This window comes from Microcaecilia unicolor, chromosome 2, assembly GCF_901765095.1.
Source record: "Microcaecilia unicolor chromosome 2, aMicUni1.1, whole genome shotgun sequence".
NCBI lineage: Eukaryota > Metazoa > Chordata > Amphibia > Gymnophiona > Siphonopidae > Microcaecilia > Microcaecilia unicolor.
The window spans coordinates 615,570,232-615,584,289 of NC_044032.1; the positions used below are offsets into that span (position 1 = coordinate 615,570,232).

General features: G+C 42.0%; 1 protein-coding gene across 6 annotated transcripts in view; it reads left to right on the forward strand.

Moving 5' to 3' along the window:
- Window positions 1-14,058, forward strand: part of SH3D19 (SH3 domain containing 19) — a 250,244-nt gene that overhangs the window by 195,493 nt on the left and 40,693 nt on the right. For all 6 annotated transcript variants that reach the window (XM_030191649.1, XM_030191650.1, XM_030191655.1 and 3 more), the window contains one exon: window positions 12,881-12,939. In XM_030191649.1, the coding sequence (XP_030047509.1) occupies window positions 12,881-12,939 (59 nt within the window). The remainder of the gene's footprint in view (window positions 1-12,880; window positions 12,940-14,058) is intronic.

Sequence of the window (14,058 nt, forward strand, 5' to 3'; positions counted from 1 at the left end):
GTTGCTATTCCACTAGCAACATTCCATGTAGAAGGATGCGCAGGCTTCTGTTTCTGTGAGTCTGACGTCCTGCACGTACGTGCAGGACGTCAGACTCACAGAAGCAGAAGCCTGCGCGGCCAAATTGGTGATCTACAAGGGCCGACTTCTACATGGAATGTTGCTAGTGGAATAGCAACATTCCATGTAGAATCTATAGAAATCAAACAAAATAAAACATGGAAAAGAAAATAAGATGATACCTTTTTTATTGGACATAACTTAATACATCTCTTGATTAGCTTTCGAAGGTTGCCCTTCTTCCTCATTTGTTCATTTGCTTTTTCATGCGGCTGTATGCGGTATCTTCCATCTTAAGTAGGAAGAATGAGGAAGAAGGGCAACCTTCGAAAGCTAATCAAGAAATGTATTAAGTTATGTCCAATAAAAAAGGTATCATCTTATTTTCTTTTCCATGTTTTATTTTGTTTTATTCTATAAAAGTAAAAATTTAAAAGGCAGTGAAAGCCAACACAACATCTTATTGAAAATGGAAAACAGTCACAAGTGAAGAAAATAGGAATGAGCACAAGCACTGGCAGGTTAGAAGTAAAAACGTAATAAGGCAGTAGTAGTAGTAGTCAAAGAGAGTGGTGATAGAAAAGGTTCAGAGAAGGGAGACAAAAATGATAGAGGGGATGAAGCCTGGCCTTTCAGCATACAGTTCAGAGGCAAACAGAGATTTATGCATGTAGTCAAAGGTCAAAATATAAAGGTACCTGTCTTCCTCAAAGGCTTTTCCAGGCGATGGTCACCAATTTAAAGAGGGTCTGGTCTCTTGCCAGCCACCAAATGAGTACACTGTTATAAACAATGTACAAACTTTGACCTGTGTTTAAAAAGGCGCACTATAGGCTCGTTAATGGTTGACGTGCATCAAACGCTAATGCGCCTATAGGAATGTATTGGCGCGTTAGCGTTTAATGCGCCTTAACTTTAAAGACAGTTAAAAACGTGAACGCACCTTAGTAAACATACCCCTTTATCTTGCCCTACCTTGCAGTAAACACAGCTGCAAAACTCATTTTATTTTAGGTCTTTTGTAGTTTTCTCCTTTTGTCCCTTGCAATCCTCTCTCTAGCAAAGCATAAATTTGGCTTCCTACCTTGCAGGATAGAGGCCAGCCATCCTTTTTCTGCCTGGTTTTGGTTTGGGCCAAAAGGCTATGATGATGGTATCAGTTGTGAAGACAGCGTTTCTTCACCATTAACTTTATTTGTATTAGTGACTACCTCTGATAACCTCGGATGCAGGTCTTGGACCGAGACACCATTTTTTTTCTGTGTGGGCGTCTGGTGTTTTTCTGCCAGTTTGCTAGCATGGAGTACATTTTGTACGATTAAAGATAAGTAGTCATTTTCTTTTGCTGAATAACATTTTGATATTTCTTATTGTGGTTTCGTTCAAACATTTTTGTTATTTAGATGTTTTCTTCTAGAGATAGAAAAAAAGAACGGATGCTTTGGTACGTGATTGATTGAAAAGTTATAAAGCTTTGATCTGGAATAGCTTAGTGCTGTAAGAGGTCTCATAGCTTTCTCACGAACATACGATGCCTTTCTGTCCTATAATTAGATTACAATTAAAGTATTTAGGACGCTCCTACATTTACGTTCCTAAAATTTACACTCCTAAATTTATAAGCACAATTTATGCTCCTAAATTACGAGCGTAATCTATGTTCCTGTGTACATTTTAGAAGCATAAATTTAGAAGTATAACCTTTATAGAAGAAGACTCTTAATGCTTTAGGTGTTTGCCTGTTTTTATGCTTTTGTTGTTATTATTGAAAGGGTGTATTTTTTCCCCCTTTACTTTTGCACGATGGTTTCAGTTTTGGCTGAAACTGACCATGCGTTTTTGCTGGAACCTGAAAATTTGTGCTTTGTCATGTTTATCTCCATCCCTCCTCCTCCTCTTCAAACAGTTGTTGCCTTCCCCACCTGTAGGAGCCCCCCTTCAGCCTATCTTACATTCCTGGGATTCTAGGGGTGTAGTCAGGACAGGAGTGATCCCTAGTCGCTCCTGCCCATGCAGACTCTGCTCTCAAAATGGCTGCCGTAACCTCTAGTGGCAATCTCATAAGACTGCAGCAAGAGGTCACGGCAGCCATTTTTAGAGTAGAGATGACATAGGCAAGAGTGACTGGGGATCATTCCTAAACCTGATTACACTACTATACCACAAGGTATTGTAAGGTTGTCTTTGGGGGGAGGGGAAGCACTCTTTTTTTTTTTTTTTTTTTAATGTAATGCGATTGAAAGTAGTGCAGTTATGATCTTGCATAGTAGTTTATATGGTAAATAGTGTTCTCCAAATAAATGCTTTTGATTTAAAAGTGTAGCAACAATTTAGGTCCATAAATTTGGAGGGGGGAGATAATGTTGATGAGTTAGCTAAAGATTACCCTTTTTATTAAACTGACTTCAAGAATTAATAAATCATTTTATAGTGCAGAAGTGTACATTAAGCCGTGTTCTCTGTAATCCATTCAATCCAAGATTTGTATCTTTTTCCTGCTTTCCTAATTAAACTATCTGGTGGGGTATTTCTTTCTCAAATTAAGCCCTTGGATTATATTAATGGATTACACAAATGTAATATCTAAACAATTTAAAAGTCACTTGTAGGGCTCCATTGGGTATCTTATTACGTTAAATAATGTTTCCAGGTTTTCTGAGGAGCTGCTTCCAAATTTGTCTCAGCCTTCTTTTTCTAATTCATCATAGCTCTTAATCAAATTGTAGATGCTCATGGAGCATATGGTTGTACTATGAGAAGCATTGGTTTTGGGGGGTTGCAAGACACCACAGTGCTTAGAACCCAGAGTTGTGTCTCCACTCCCTACTCGGCCACTTTCGGTGACCTTTATTACCCTCCACTCAGCCTTAGCTTAGAAACTTCTTGTGGCAAGGTCATTCAAACCATGGGAATTCTTTCCTACAGAGATTTGCTCGAGTAGTTTCTAGGTCTGATTTTGATGCTGAGGGTTTTGTAAGACGTCTGTTTTCAAGAATGTTAAGCTGCCGATAAGAGTCCTTAAGTCTATAAAGTGGGCTTAGATTTACCGGTCCATGTTACAGTATATAAATAATATATAATGGACTTAGTGCTGAGCAGTAGTGGTGATGACCATGTTAATTTAAGTTCCAGTATTTAAATTAATATGTGTATTCAGCACCACTTGTAGTAATTAGCAAAGTAGATAATAATTACTCTGGTTAGAGCTTGTGGCTTGTCTTCTCTGTTTGGAGTATACTTTTGCCCTAAAGTGGTCCCAAAACAAAGATACATATATCCCTGCATAGCTAAAAAAAATGTATTCAACAACTACACTAGCAGGAAGTGGATTGTTCAGTTTGATAAAAAGTTCCTTTAAATCAGGCCAGGTTGCAATATTACTGATGTCTCCTGACTGGATCCTGATAGAGGGAATCTATGAAACACTTGACTTCCGTAAAGCGAAGAAAACTTCAATATCAATTATTGTCATTTATCTTCTGCATTAGAAGTAGTGCTGTCTAATTCATCACTTGAATCTTCGTCTTCATTATCATTGTCATGCTGTCCAGTTACAAAGAAGGCTTTCACAAAGTTGGCTTTGATGTCATAAGAATAGCCATACTGGGTCAGACTAATGATCCATCTAGTTCAGTTTCCTGCTTCCAGCACTTGCTATTTCAGGTCATAAGTACCTGACAGAATCCCAAATAGTAGCAAGATTCATGCCGCTAATCCCAGGACAGGCAATGGTTTTCCCCATGTCTGTCTCAATAGCAGACTATGGACTTTCCTTCAGAAACTTGTTCAAACCTTTTTAAACTCAGGTACACTAACTGTTGGTACCACATCCTCCAGCAACGAGTTTCAGAGCTTAACTTGTTGTTGAGTGAAGAAATTCCTCCTGTTCATTTTAAAAGTAGTACCATGTAACTTCCTTGAGTGTCCTCTAGTCTTTGTACTTTTTGAACGAGTAAAAAAAAATCGATTTACGTTTACCCATTCTACATTCTTGTAGACCACTGTTATATCCCCCCCTTAAGCCGTCTCTTTTTCAAGCTGAAGAGTCCCCTTTCCTCCTGTGAGAGGAATTTCATCCCCTTTATCATTTTGGTCGCCCTTCTTTGAACCTCTTCAAAATTCTGCTGTATCTTTTTTGAGATACAGTGACCAGAATTGCATATAATAAAGGTGTGGTCACACAATGGAGTGATACAGAGGCATTATAATATTCTTTGTCTTATTTTGTATTCCTTTTCTAATAATTCCTAGCATTCTATTTGCTTTTTTGGCCACCACTACACACTGAGCAAAAGATTTTAATGTATTGTTCAGAGAGAAGGTGTGTAAAGTCTGGAAACAGTATGTAAATTCCAGGAAGCCCTTGACACACTGCACTGATTCACTCTGCTGAACTAACACTACTCCAAGAAGAGTGCTGGAGAGACTTTGTTGTGAACACTGTGCCCCTGCTTGATGTGATTTAGAAGATTTTTATGATTTATAAGGACTATAATTTGAACCTTTAAGGACAATATCTAAGACACAAGTGGAAGATTTGAAATTGAGGAAACAACAATTGGGGAGCATGTACACAGATTGTGGATATATAGAAATGTGCCCACACAAGGTTTATGTGAATGGGTGGTGAAGTGAAGGGTGTGACTGGGCAAGTTCCGGAACTTACACAGTATAAGTGGTTTTATGTGATATATGTATTGTAATAAAAGAAATTAAATATTTTAAAGGAAGAACATTTTTTTGTGATATAGTTTTGGGATCTGTTCTTCTAGTTTAAATATTTATCCCCAGTAATATATATACCGTATTAATTTTAGCCTGGTCCTTTATAAGTGAGGAGCACTATTTGTATTTTGTGGAATATTTATATCTTGTAAAAAAAATTGGCATTTCTTTTAGTTATTGTTTTGAAAAATTGATACATATTTGATTTTCCATTATTGCTTTGTGATTATAAAATTACTCTCCACATATCGGTGCCCAATTTATTTCTAGGAGGGCATCTGTTTCACTCTGATATGTTAATGTATGTTGTTGTTCTAACACTTTTTCATGTGATGGCAAACTCTTTGAATATCTTGGAGAACTAATGCAAGAACGTCAGATGTGTGAGAATCCTTCAGTCTTAAGGCTAGACAAGCAGATTTCCTCTCTAAAGACGAGTCACCCCAATGTAAAATTTCCCATCTGTTGTGTTCACCTAGAATTGCTAAAAGCTTCAGCTTCATCTCTGTCTTAAAGTGACCCAACTCATCACTGTTCTGTTTGGCTGGAGACCAGTAACCAGTTCAACAAACACAGGCGACTCCAATGTTCTCATAGGCTGTGTTCCCTGAACAGCAAAATTGAAGATAAGATGATCCACTATTTGTAAGGCGAGGTTTGCAATAGCAAAATCCTGTTCCCGGTTTTGTTGTTTCATTTGGTTTACTGTAGAATCATCATTTACATCTCTCTTCTACATTTACTTTTTACTATAAACTGCAAGCATCAGATGTAACTGAATAAAAGTAGTAAAAATTGGCAAAATGATTACTTCAGTCAAAGTAACAACTGTTATCCTGTACTTCTTTACAAGTAAAAGTAACAAAGCCTTTACTTAACATAAGAATAGCCACACTGGGTCAGACCAATGGTCCATCTAGCCCAATATTCTGCTTCCAACAGTGGCCAATCCAGGTCACAATTATCTGTCATAGTAACATAGTAGATGACGGCAGAAAAAGACCTGCATGGTCCATCCAGTCTGCCCAACAAGATAAACTCATATGTGTATACCTTACCTTGATTTGTACCTGCCTTTTTCAGGGCACAGACCATACAAGTCTGCCCAGCAGTATTTCCCACCTCCCAACCACCAGTCCCGCCTCCCATCACCAGCTCTGGTACAGACCGTATAAGTCTGCCCTCCACTATCCTCGCCTCCCAACCACCAACCTCTCTTCCCCCACCTGCTCCGCCACCCAATTTTGGCTAAGCTTCTGAGGATCCATTCCTACTGCGCAGGATTCCTTTATGCATATCCCACGCATGTTTGAATTCCGTTACCGTTTTCATCTCCACCACCTCCCGCGGGAGGGCATTCCAAGCATCCACCACCTTCTTCGTGAAAAATTACTTCCTGACATCTTTTTTAAGTCTCATTTCACCCAAAGCTACAGCAGGACTTGAACTCCACTCTAGCATCAGAGGTCAGTGTGCTTGCTATCCATTAAACCATACTAAGTACAGTAACTAGTTACATTTACTTAGTTACTACTATGCAACACTGCCTCTGATGCAACTTCCTGTTTGCAGGACCACTTGCTCACATTTGGATGCCCAACAATGAATGATTCCCTTCCTTGATTTATTGCCTTGTGAATGTTTGACTGTAATTAATGTTGCAATGTCTCTCATATATACCATACCCTCAGCCTTCCTTAAGGAGCTAAAATTCAGTCCACCGATGAGATGGTTGAGGTATTGGGGGGGGGGGGAGGGGGAACAGCATCTGGTTTTGACATGATTTAACTAGAAATAAGAATGCAAGGAAAGACTCGTTACTGTGAATTTATTTTATGCATCCATTTCATACTGTATAAGCCTTTCTTTTCATTACAGACAGTTGAAGGAGGCTGATCTGGCTTGGTGGTACATAAGTATTGCCATACTGGGAAAGACCAAAGATCCATCAAGCCCAGCATCCTGTTTCCTACAGTGGCCAATCCAGGTCACAAATACCTGGCAAGATCCCCAAAAAAGTACAAAACATTTTATACTGCTTATCCCAGAAATAGTAGATTTTCCCCAAGTCCATTTAATAATGGTCTATGGACTTTTCCTTTAGGAAGCCGTCCAAACCTTTTTAAACTCTACTAAGCTAACCACCTTTACCACGTTCTCTGGCAACGAATTCCAGAGTTTAATTACATGTTGAGTGAAGAAAAATTTTCTCCAATTCATTTTAAATTTACTACATTGTAGCTTCATCACATGCTTCCTGGTCCTAGTATTTTTGGAAAGCATAAACAGACGCTTCACATCTACCCGTTCAACTCCACTTATTATTTTATAGACCTCTGTCATATCTCCCCTCAGCCGCCTTTTCCCCAAGCTGAAGATCCCTAGCCGCTTTAGCCTTTCCTCATAGGGAAGTCGTCCCATCCCCTTTATCATTTTCGTCGCCCTTCTCTGCATCTTTTCTAATTCCACTATATATTTTTTGAGATGCGGCGACCAGAATTGAACACGGGTAGTCCCGTGTGCTGCCATAGTAGGGGGATCTGACTTTGATTCTCGGCTCATGTATCCCTGGATTGGTGAGGGTTGCTGAGTGAGGGAGGAGTCATAGACATTGTGCTATGGTGACATCTAGTGGCCAGATTTATGGCTGTCAATAGCAACTTTCCAGAAGGAGACTCTGGTCAAGGACTCGCCACAGTGTGAGAGGGTATATAACAAAGGAGGAATATATCCAGGTGTAGGGTTACCATAGTTGCCTTGGAAAAAAAAAAGGACACTATAGCCATACCCCTCACCACACCCCCTCCCCACCCCCATGCCACACAGTTACCTTGATCCCCTCCAAAGAAAGCCTCCCTCACTCCCTACCTACATTCCCTCTACCCCTACCATAATCCACCTCCCCTCCACTACCCTACCTTTTTCATGCCCTGGTGGTCTAGTGTCCTCTTCGAGGCAGGAAAGGACCCCACTCTTTCCTGCCTGGCAATGCCGCTGCCCACTCACTGCTGGCGCCGCTTCAAAATGGCTGCCAAAACTTCAAGTGGTGACCTCGCAAGACTTCTGCGAAAGTCTCACGAGGCCGCTGATTGAAGTCTCAGCAGCCATTTTGAAATGGCAGTGGCATCGCCGGGCAGGAAGGAGTGGGGTCCTTTCCTGCCCCGAAGAGGCCACTAGACTACCAGGACACGATAAGGGAGGGGAGGACACCCTGAAGCATGCCAGCCAGCCTGCCCACTTGCCCGCAAACCCGAACAAACGGGCAGGCTGGAAAACCCGCCTGGATGTCCCGCGGTGTCCTCAAAAAGAGGATATGTCCAGGTTAATCTGGACGTATGGTAACCCTACCAGGCAAATCTCCGGCTTTAGCTCCAACTGAGCGGGGAGTGCAAAGGAAAAGGAGGAAACTGCTGGATCAGTAATAAGAGTTGAGAGTGCTAGCAGTATGGATTTCCTCACACATGTGAGGGGATGTCTGTTTGTTTAATTCCTTTAGACTATGCAGTGTGAGGAAACCCACCCCATCTGAAAGCACATACATCTTATTTATTTATTGCATTTGTATCCCACATTTTCCCACCTCTTTGCGGGTTCAGTGTGGCTTACAATAAGATATGAATAGTGGAAATACAATTGTACAGCTTGGTTATGGGTTACATTGTACAGGTTATGCGAGACCATCGAAGTATCGTTTGGAATATAACAATGGGACATCAACATTGAAACACTGGAAGGAGACAATGGGAAGCTTAAAGGGCAGTAGTAAAACACAAAGACATATGGTGTACATATTTCAGTGAGTACATGTATGGGTGATGTGGAATTAAGGGGGGTGAGGGTCAGAAGTGGTTGTGTGATGCATTGATGAATAGTGAGTGTGGACTCTATGTGTTTTGGCTCTTTCCGTAGATTGTTTCAAACAGGTGGGTCTTCAATGATTTGCGGAAGGAAGCTTGTTCGTGAATCGTTCTTAGGTTGCGCGGCAGTGTATTCCAAAGCTGCGTGCTCATGTGAGAAAAGGTTGACGCATGTAGTCTTTAGACTATCACTGCATTTTCTGCAAGTGAGTGTTAATCCTTGCCAAAAATGACTCTTCTGCTTCAGGCCATGTATGTTTCTTCTAGTGCTGGCGATTTTAAGTTAAACACATGGAAAACAAAACTGACTTCTTGCTTCTTTTTAATACAATGCATGACAGTGGATGTACCAGGAAGGAGTGGGTTGGTTGCCAAATACAAGAGATTGCATATGAGCTCAGCCAGTAGCTCCCACCCATTGGCATGAATGAAGAGACAAACTATTCACGTCAGGCACATGGAATGCATGTTGTTGTTAGAATTCAGCAGCACAGAAACATATGCACAAACAGTGCTTCTTAAAGGTAGATTATACAAAGATAATTCCAGCTCCTAGGGGGGGGGTCTGTGCAAAGGTGGCAGGAAATGACCAGACCCGATCCCAAGGGCCGATTCAAGAGTATTTGGCACCAGTGGCGTAGCCTCGGGGGGGTCTGGGCCTCCCCAATTTGAGTTCGGGCCCCAAAGTCTGCTGGTTTTTCTTGCAGAGGTTCCCAAGCCCCGCCAGCAGAAGCTTTCCTGCAGCGATATTCACCACTGCGCTGCCCGCCCTGCTCCCCCCTCCCCTACGCGCATACTGGTTTTTAATTAAATTGAGCGTGCGTGAGCTTCGTGCATGCTAAATTCTACTAAAGCCCAGCATGCACGCCGGAGCAGAAAATCAGGGCAGTCAGTGCGGCACCGAATATATCACCACAGGAAGTCATCTGCTGGCGGGGCCTGGGGACCCCGCCAGTCCAGGTATGTGAGGCGGAATGCAGTGGGGAGGTGGGGCAAACTGGGCCCCTCTCTTTTGGGCTCAGGCCTCCCCCCTTACAGTCAAGGTCTGGCTATGCCTCTGTTTCGCACCGTAGACAAACCAGCTTTGCCCTTTCTCTCTCAATTAACCGAGTCCCAGCTAGGACATTTAAAACCCCTTTTTTAAGGTGGCATTTTCTGAACTTCAGAGAAGGAGGAGGGCTACTTGCACACAGGCCCCCCTCCCCCGTTCCATAAAGTCTTGTGCCCAGATTTGCCACTAGCGCACAAATTTGCACATTCACTTTATACAATAGCGTAGCTTAATTTAATCATTTAGATGCTAATTGGCCTTAACAACCAGTTGGCACTAATTGGTAATTATGCATTTAACTGTCTTTAGTCAGTATTCTATAAGTTAGTGCTTAAATTCCAGATCACGCATTTGCAAGGGGGTATGGACTCCGGAGGGGCAGGTCATGAATGTGTCAGGTAGCTATGTGCAGGGTTATAGAAAACTAACATTTATGCGCCGAACTGCCTATAGTTAGGCATAATCATTTACACCAGCCATTTGCTCATGCAGAAACTGAGGTGCTTAACTGTGGTGCCCCGAGCCAACTTTTACATTTGTTCTCTCTCGCCCAGGGCCAATTTTAGATATGGTGGGTCCCAGGGCAGAAATTTAAGGAGGGGGTCCCTGATCCCCTCTTCCCCCTCCCCTTGATCTCCCCACCTACATTTGCTACTACACGGTCCAGGCATCTCTTACCTTCTCCTTACCATGGTCCGTCTCCCTACCTTCCCCTCACCTTGTGGTCTTCTTTAAAAATTTATTTCCCTTCTCAGAAGGGCCCCGGCGCTGCAGCCATCCTCACAAGTTGCCTTCAGTGAAGCTTTCCCTCTCTGCCATGATCCGCCCAGGCGGAAACATGAAATTGGGTTCATAGGGGGGCGGATCGTGGCAGAGAGGGAAAGCTTTGGGGCAGAAGCAGCTTGTGAGGAGATCTACTGTGCTTGGGCCCCTCTGAGAAGGGAAATAATTTTTTAAAGAAGATCAGGAAGGTGAGGGGAAAGGGAAGAGGAGACGGACTGTTTTGGGAAAAAAGAGAAAAGATGCCTAGACCACAGGGCCCCTGGAGCTGTGGGGCCCAGGGCGCTGCCCTGTTTGCCCCCTCTAACATCAGCCCTGCTCTCACCCCCCACACAATTTTATCTCTCTCCCTCCGTTACTTCCTCTCTGCCCCCCTCACCTGTGATATGGTATTTCTCTGTCCTCCCCTCCCCCACTGGACCAGGTGAGGCAGTGGCTCAGGGTACTGATGTTAAAGGTTGCCAAAATCCCAATCCGACATCTATCCCTTTAGGAGTTTGAAGGTAGACCAGACTGGGATTTTGGCTTCCTTTATCACCAGCGCCCTGGGCCAGTGCTTTACCAGGTTCATAGATTGAGCCAGCCCTGCTTAAATGTGGACTTGAGCGCACAACTGCTGTTCTACAGTCCACAGCGCGCATCATCCCGGCACCTAACATTAGACGACTTTTTGAGAATTACCTCCCAGATGGATAGATCAAGAAGTTTTATGCTTAATTATTATGGTTTAGATAGTTCTAGTTTTGTTGTATTTTCATGACTGATTTTCAGTCTGCAAACTGCTTCGATTTTGTTAAAAACAGAATGGTGGTATAGCAAATATTATAATTAAATAAAACTGTCCGTTCCCAAGTCTCTTGTCCCCTAAGATTTTGATAATTAAACTTAACAATCGTGACTGTACCATCATCCCCTTCCCAGAACAATCCTGCGCAAACCAGACGGCAGTGAAAAAAGCAAGGAAATACAAGTTAAGATAAGTTTACTCCTGTCTGCTCTTCAACATTCTGGTGCTTTTTGAATATTTTGTATGGATATATCTTTTGAATTTTGTATGGACAGATTTTTTTTATTGTTTTTAATTAGTTTTTCAGTCAACGGAGTTGGGGAAGTGTGTATATGGATGTCTATTGAAGTTTTCACACTCCTGTTTGGATTTAACTATATGCATAATGTTCAGTATACGTTTTACATATAAGAAAAGAAATAAAATTTAAAGGGTCACTAAGGAGTACAAATGATGTATAGAGCTTTCAAGTGAGCCGTTGTTTCGGCTAAATTCGCTGAAATTCAAGCTCGGCTTTGGGAGCAGCCTATACTGAATTCTCCTTTTGTCCTTTTTTCAATCAAGTTCTCTTTAGTGCCACAGGATTGTGTAAGTCTCTGGATTTCCCTATAATTCCCGTGTATTGGGATTGTCTATTTTTGATTTTTGTATTTAGATAATGAGGACAGTTTCCAAAAGCCATTTTATCCAGGTAACTGGGCTATTTGAAAACTGCCCACCCTCCCTGCAGGTAAAAATATGTGCTGATTGTTCTTTGCATTTGTATGGTTGACGGGACCAATTGTTTTGACTTCATTGGAGCTCTTCTTTGCTGCCCCCAGAAGCTGCTGACCCAGGTGACAACCTAGTTCACCTGATGGTTGAGCGGGCCCTGTTGATCCCTGATGTCATTGTTCAGCACAACTTCTCATTTAGTTTTGCTTCAAATGAGTTTTCATATATGTATTCATTTGTGTTTGAAATATGTGCAGCGGATTCTATAAAAAAGTGCCCAAATTTGAGTGTAATCCTGAGGTCCGCACACAAATAAATTAGATAACGAGCCATTAATGATCAGTAATTGGCTAACAAGCGTTTATGGACGTGGAATCGGAACTAATTTGGATTTTTGTTTGGATCTGTGCCTGATTCTATAAAGATTCATGCCCAAATCTTCTCGGACGTATCCTGAAAAGGGGCCATGGGCATTTACAAAAGATACATGCAGCGTTACAGAATTCCAGGGATCCATGCCCAACTTGCATGCCAGGATGTACACCAAGTTTCAGTTGGTGTTGGTTCTTGTGTCCAAAGTTGGATACATGAATCCCCACTAGGCGTTCATCCTGGAGTGCCCTTTATAGAGTAGCACCAAGCACTGATTTCTTTTTCCCGGTGCCTATTTTTCAGCACCATTTATCCGACCCTTGGTTCACTCTTAAAAAGAGGACTGTAATGATTCTGAATTGTATCCTGGTCTATGAATTAAAACAATAGTTGGAGCTTCTTGTGAACCTTTATATATGCACGCATCAGCTTTCCTGTTCTTGTTGGTAAGGACAGAGCTTTCCATGCACAGAGACCTCAGTAAAACGTATATTTATATATATTCTCAACAGAACCTTTCCCATATTCTTGTAGGAATCCAAGCGCTCAGCAAACGCAAGAGAGTCTTGGACACAGCCGACACCATCCTCAAGGTGAGTAGATGTTTCTGACTGCCTGAGCAGTCTCTCGAGTCCTACTCAAAACAGAATTGCACGCGAGCAGGACTGCCCTGGTGGCTTAAGTAGTAGGCGGTCAGTTCTTTGTGCTGCGTTGCAGAAGGTCCCCAGTTTGGTTCCTGAGTTGGGCCTTCCACGTCCCAGGTTGGATGGGGATACTGCAATGACTGCATTTATAGCACCCCCTCAACCCCCCCCCCCCCCCAGCTTGGGGAGGGATGTCCTGATTACTCAGTAAGAGTGATGCCGCAGTCCCTAAATTTAAAGTAGCTCTGGTACATGGGCCACAGTGAAAACCATCGCTGCAGTGAGCAGAATGACGGTGTTCGGAGGATGTATAATAGAGGGAAAGATCCCTAAATAGTTGTGAGTAGTTTCAGTCTTTGGTCCAATTTGAATGAGGAGTACACTTGAAGAAGAACTGCCAGATTAAAAAATAAAAATAAGAATTATATGTGAGCCTGAACTCCACGAAGAAACCCTGTGAAAACAGTAAAAATAGCAAAGCAAACTGCCCCAAAAATAAATGAATTAAAATGGATAGACTGCTGAAATAGATATGATAGAAAAGGTTCTGATCTCACGCTACTTTGTGATAGTAAGAAGGTCATTCTAGAAGCCCTTGTGTGGCATTTTCACATGAAGATTGTACGAACGTGTACATGGTGATTTCAGAATGCTGCGATTTATATATGCCCAGGTTTAAAGCAGTTACGGTTTGGACGGTCGCAAAATGTATGCATGTAGTCCCTATGTTACAGTGGGAATATGCAGTATTTTAAAATTTTCCCTACTGGCTTCTGCACCTCCTTTGAGGCACACACAGCTTTTAGCAAAGCAGTCATCAGGGCTAAAGTTTGAAACAAGTCATTGAAAGAGCAACTGTGCTTAACTTGTTGGTAATTTGTGTTCAATTTTTTTTTTTCAACGCCAAATTTTGAGCTCCATTTACTGAATCCAGCCCATAATTTTCAGCATTTATTTATGTATATATACATAGAAGCTATAGAGTGATGCCATACTTTTCAGAATTTGTCTCCTGTTTATTAGACTCTTTGAGGACCTCTCTGTCATTAGCAGTGTTCAGTGTGGCCC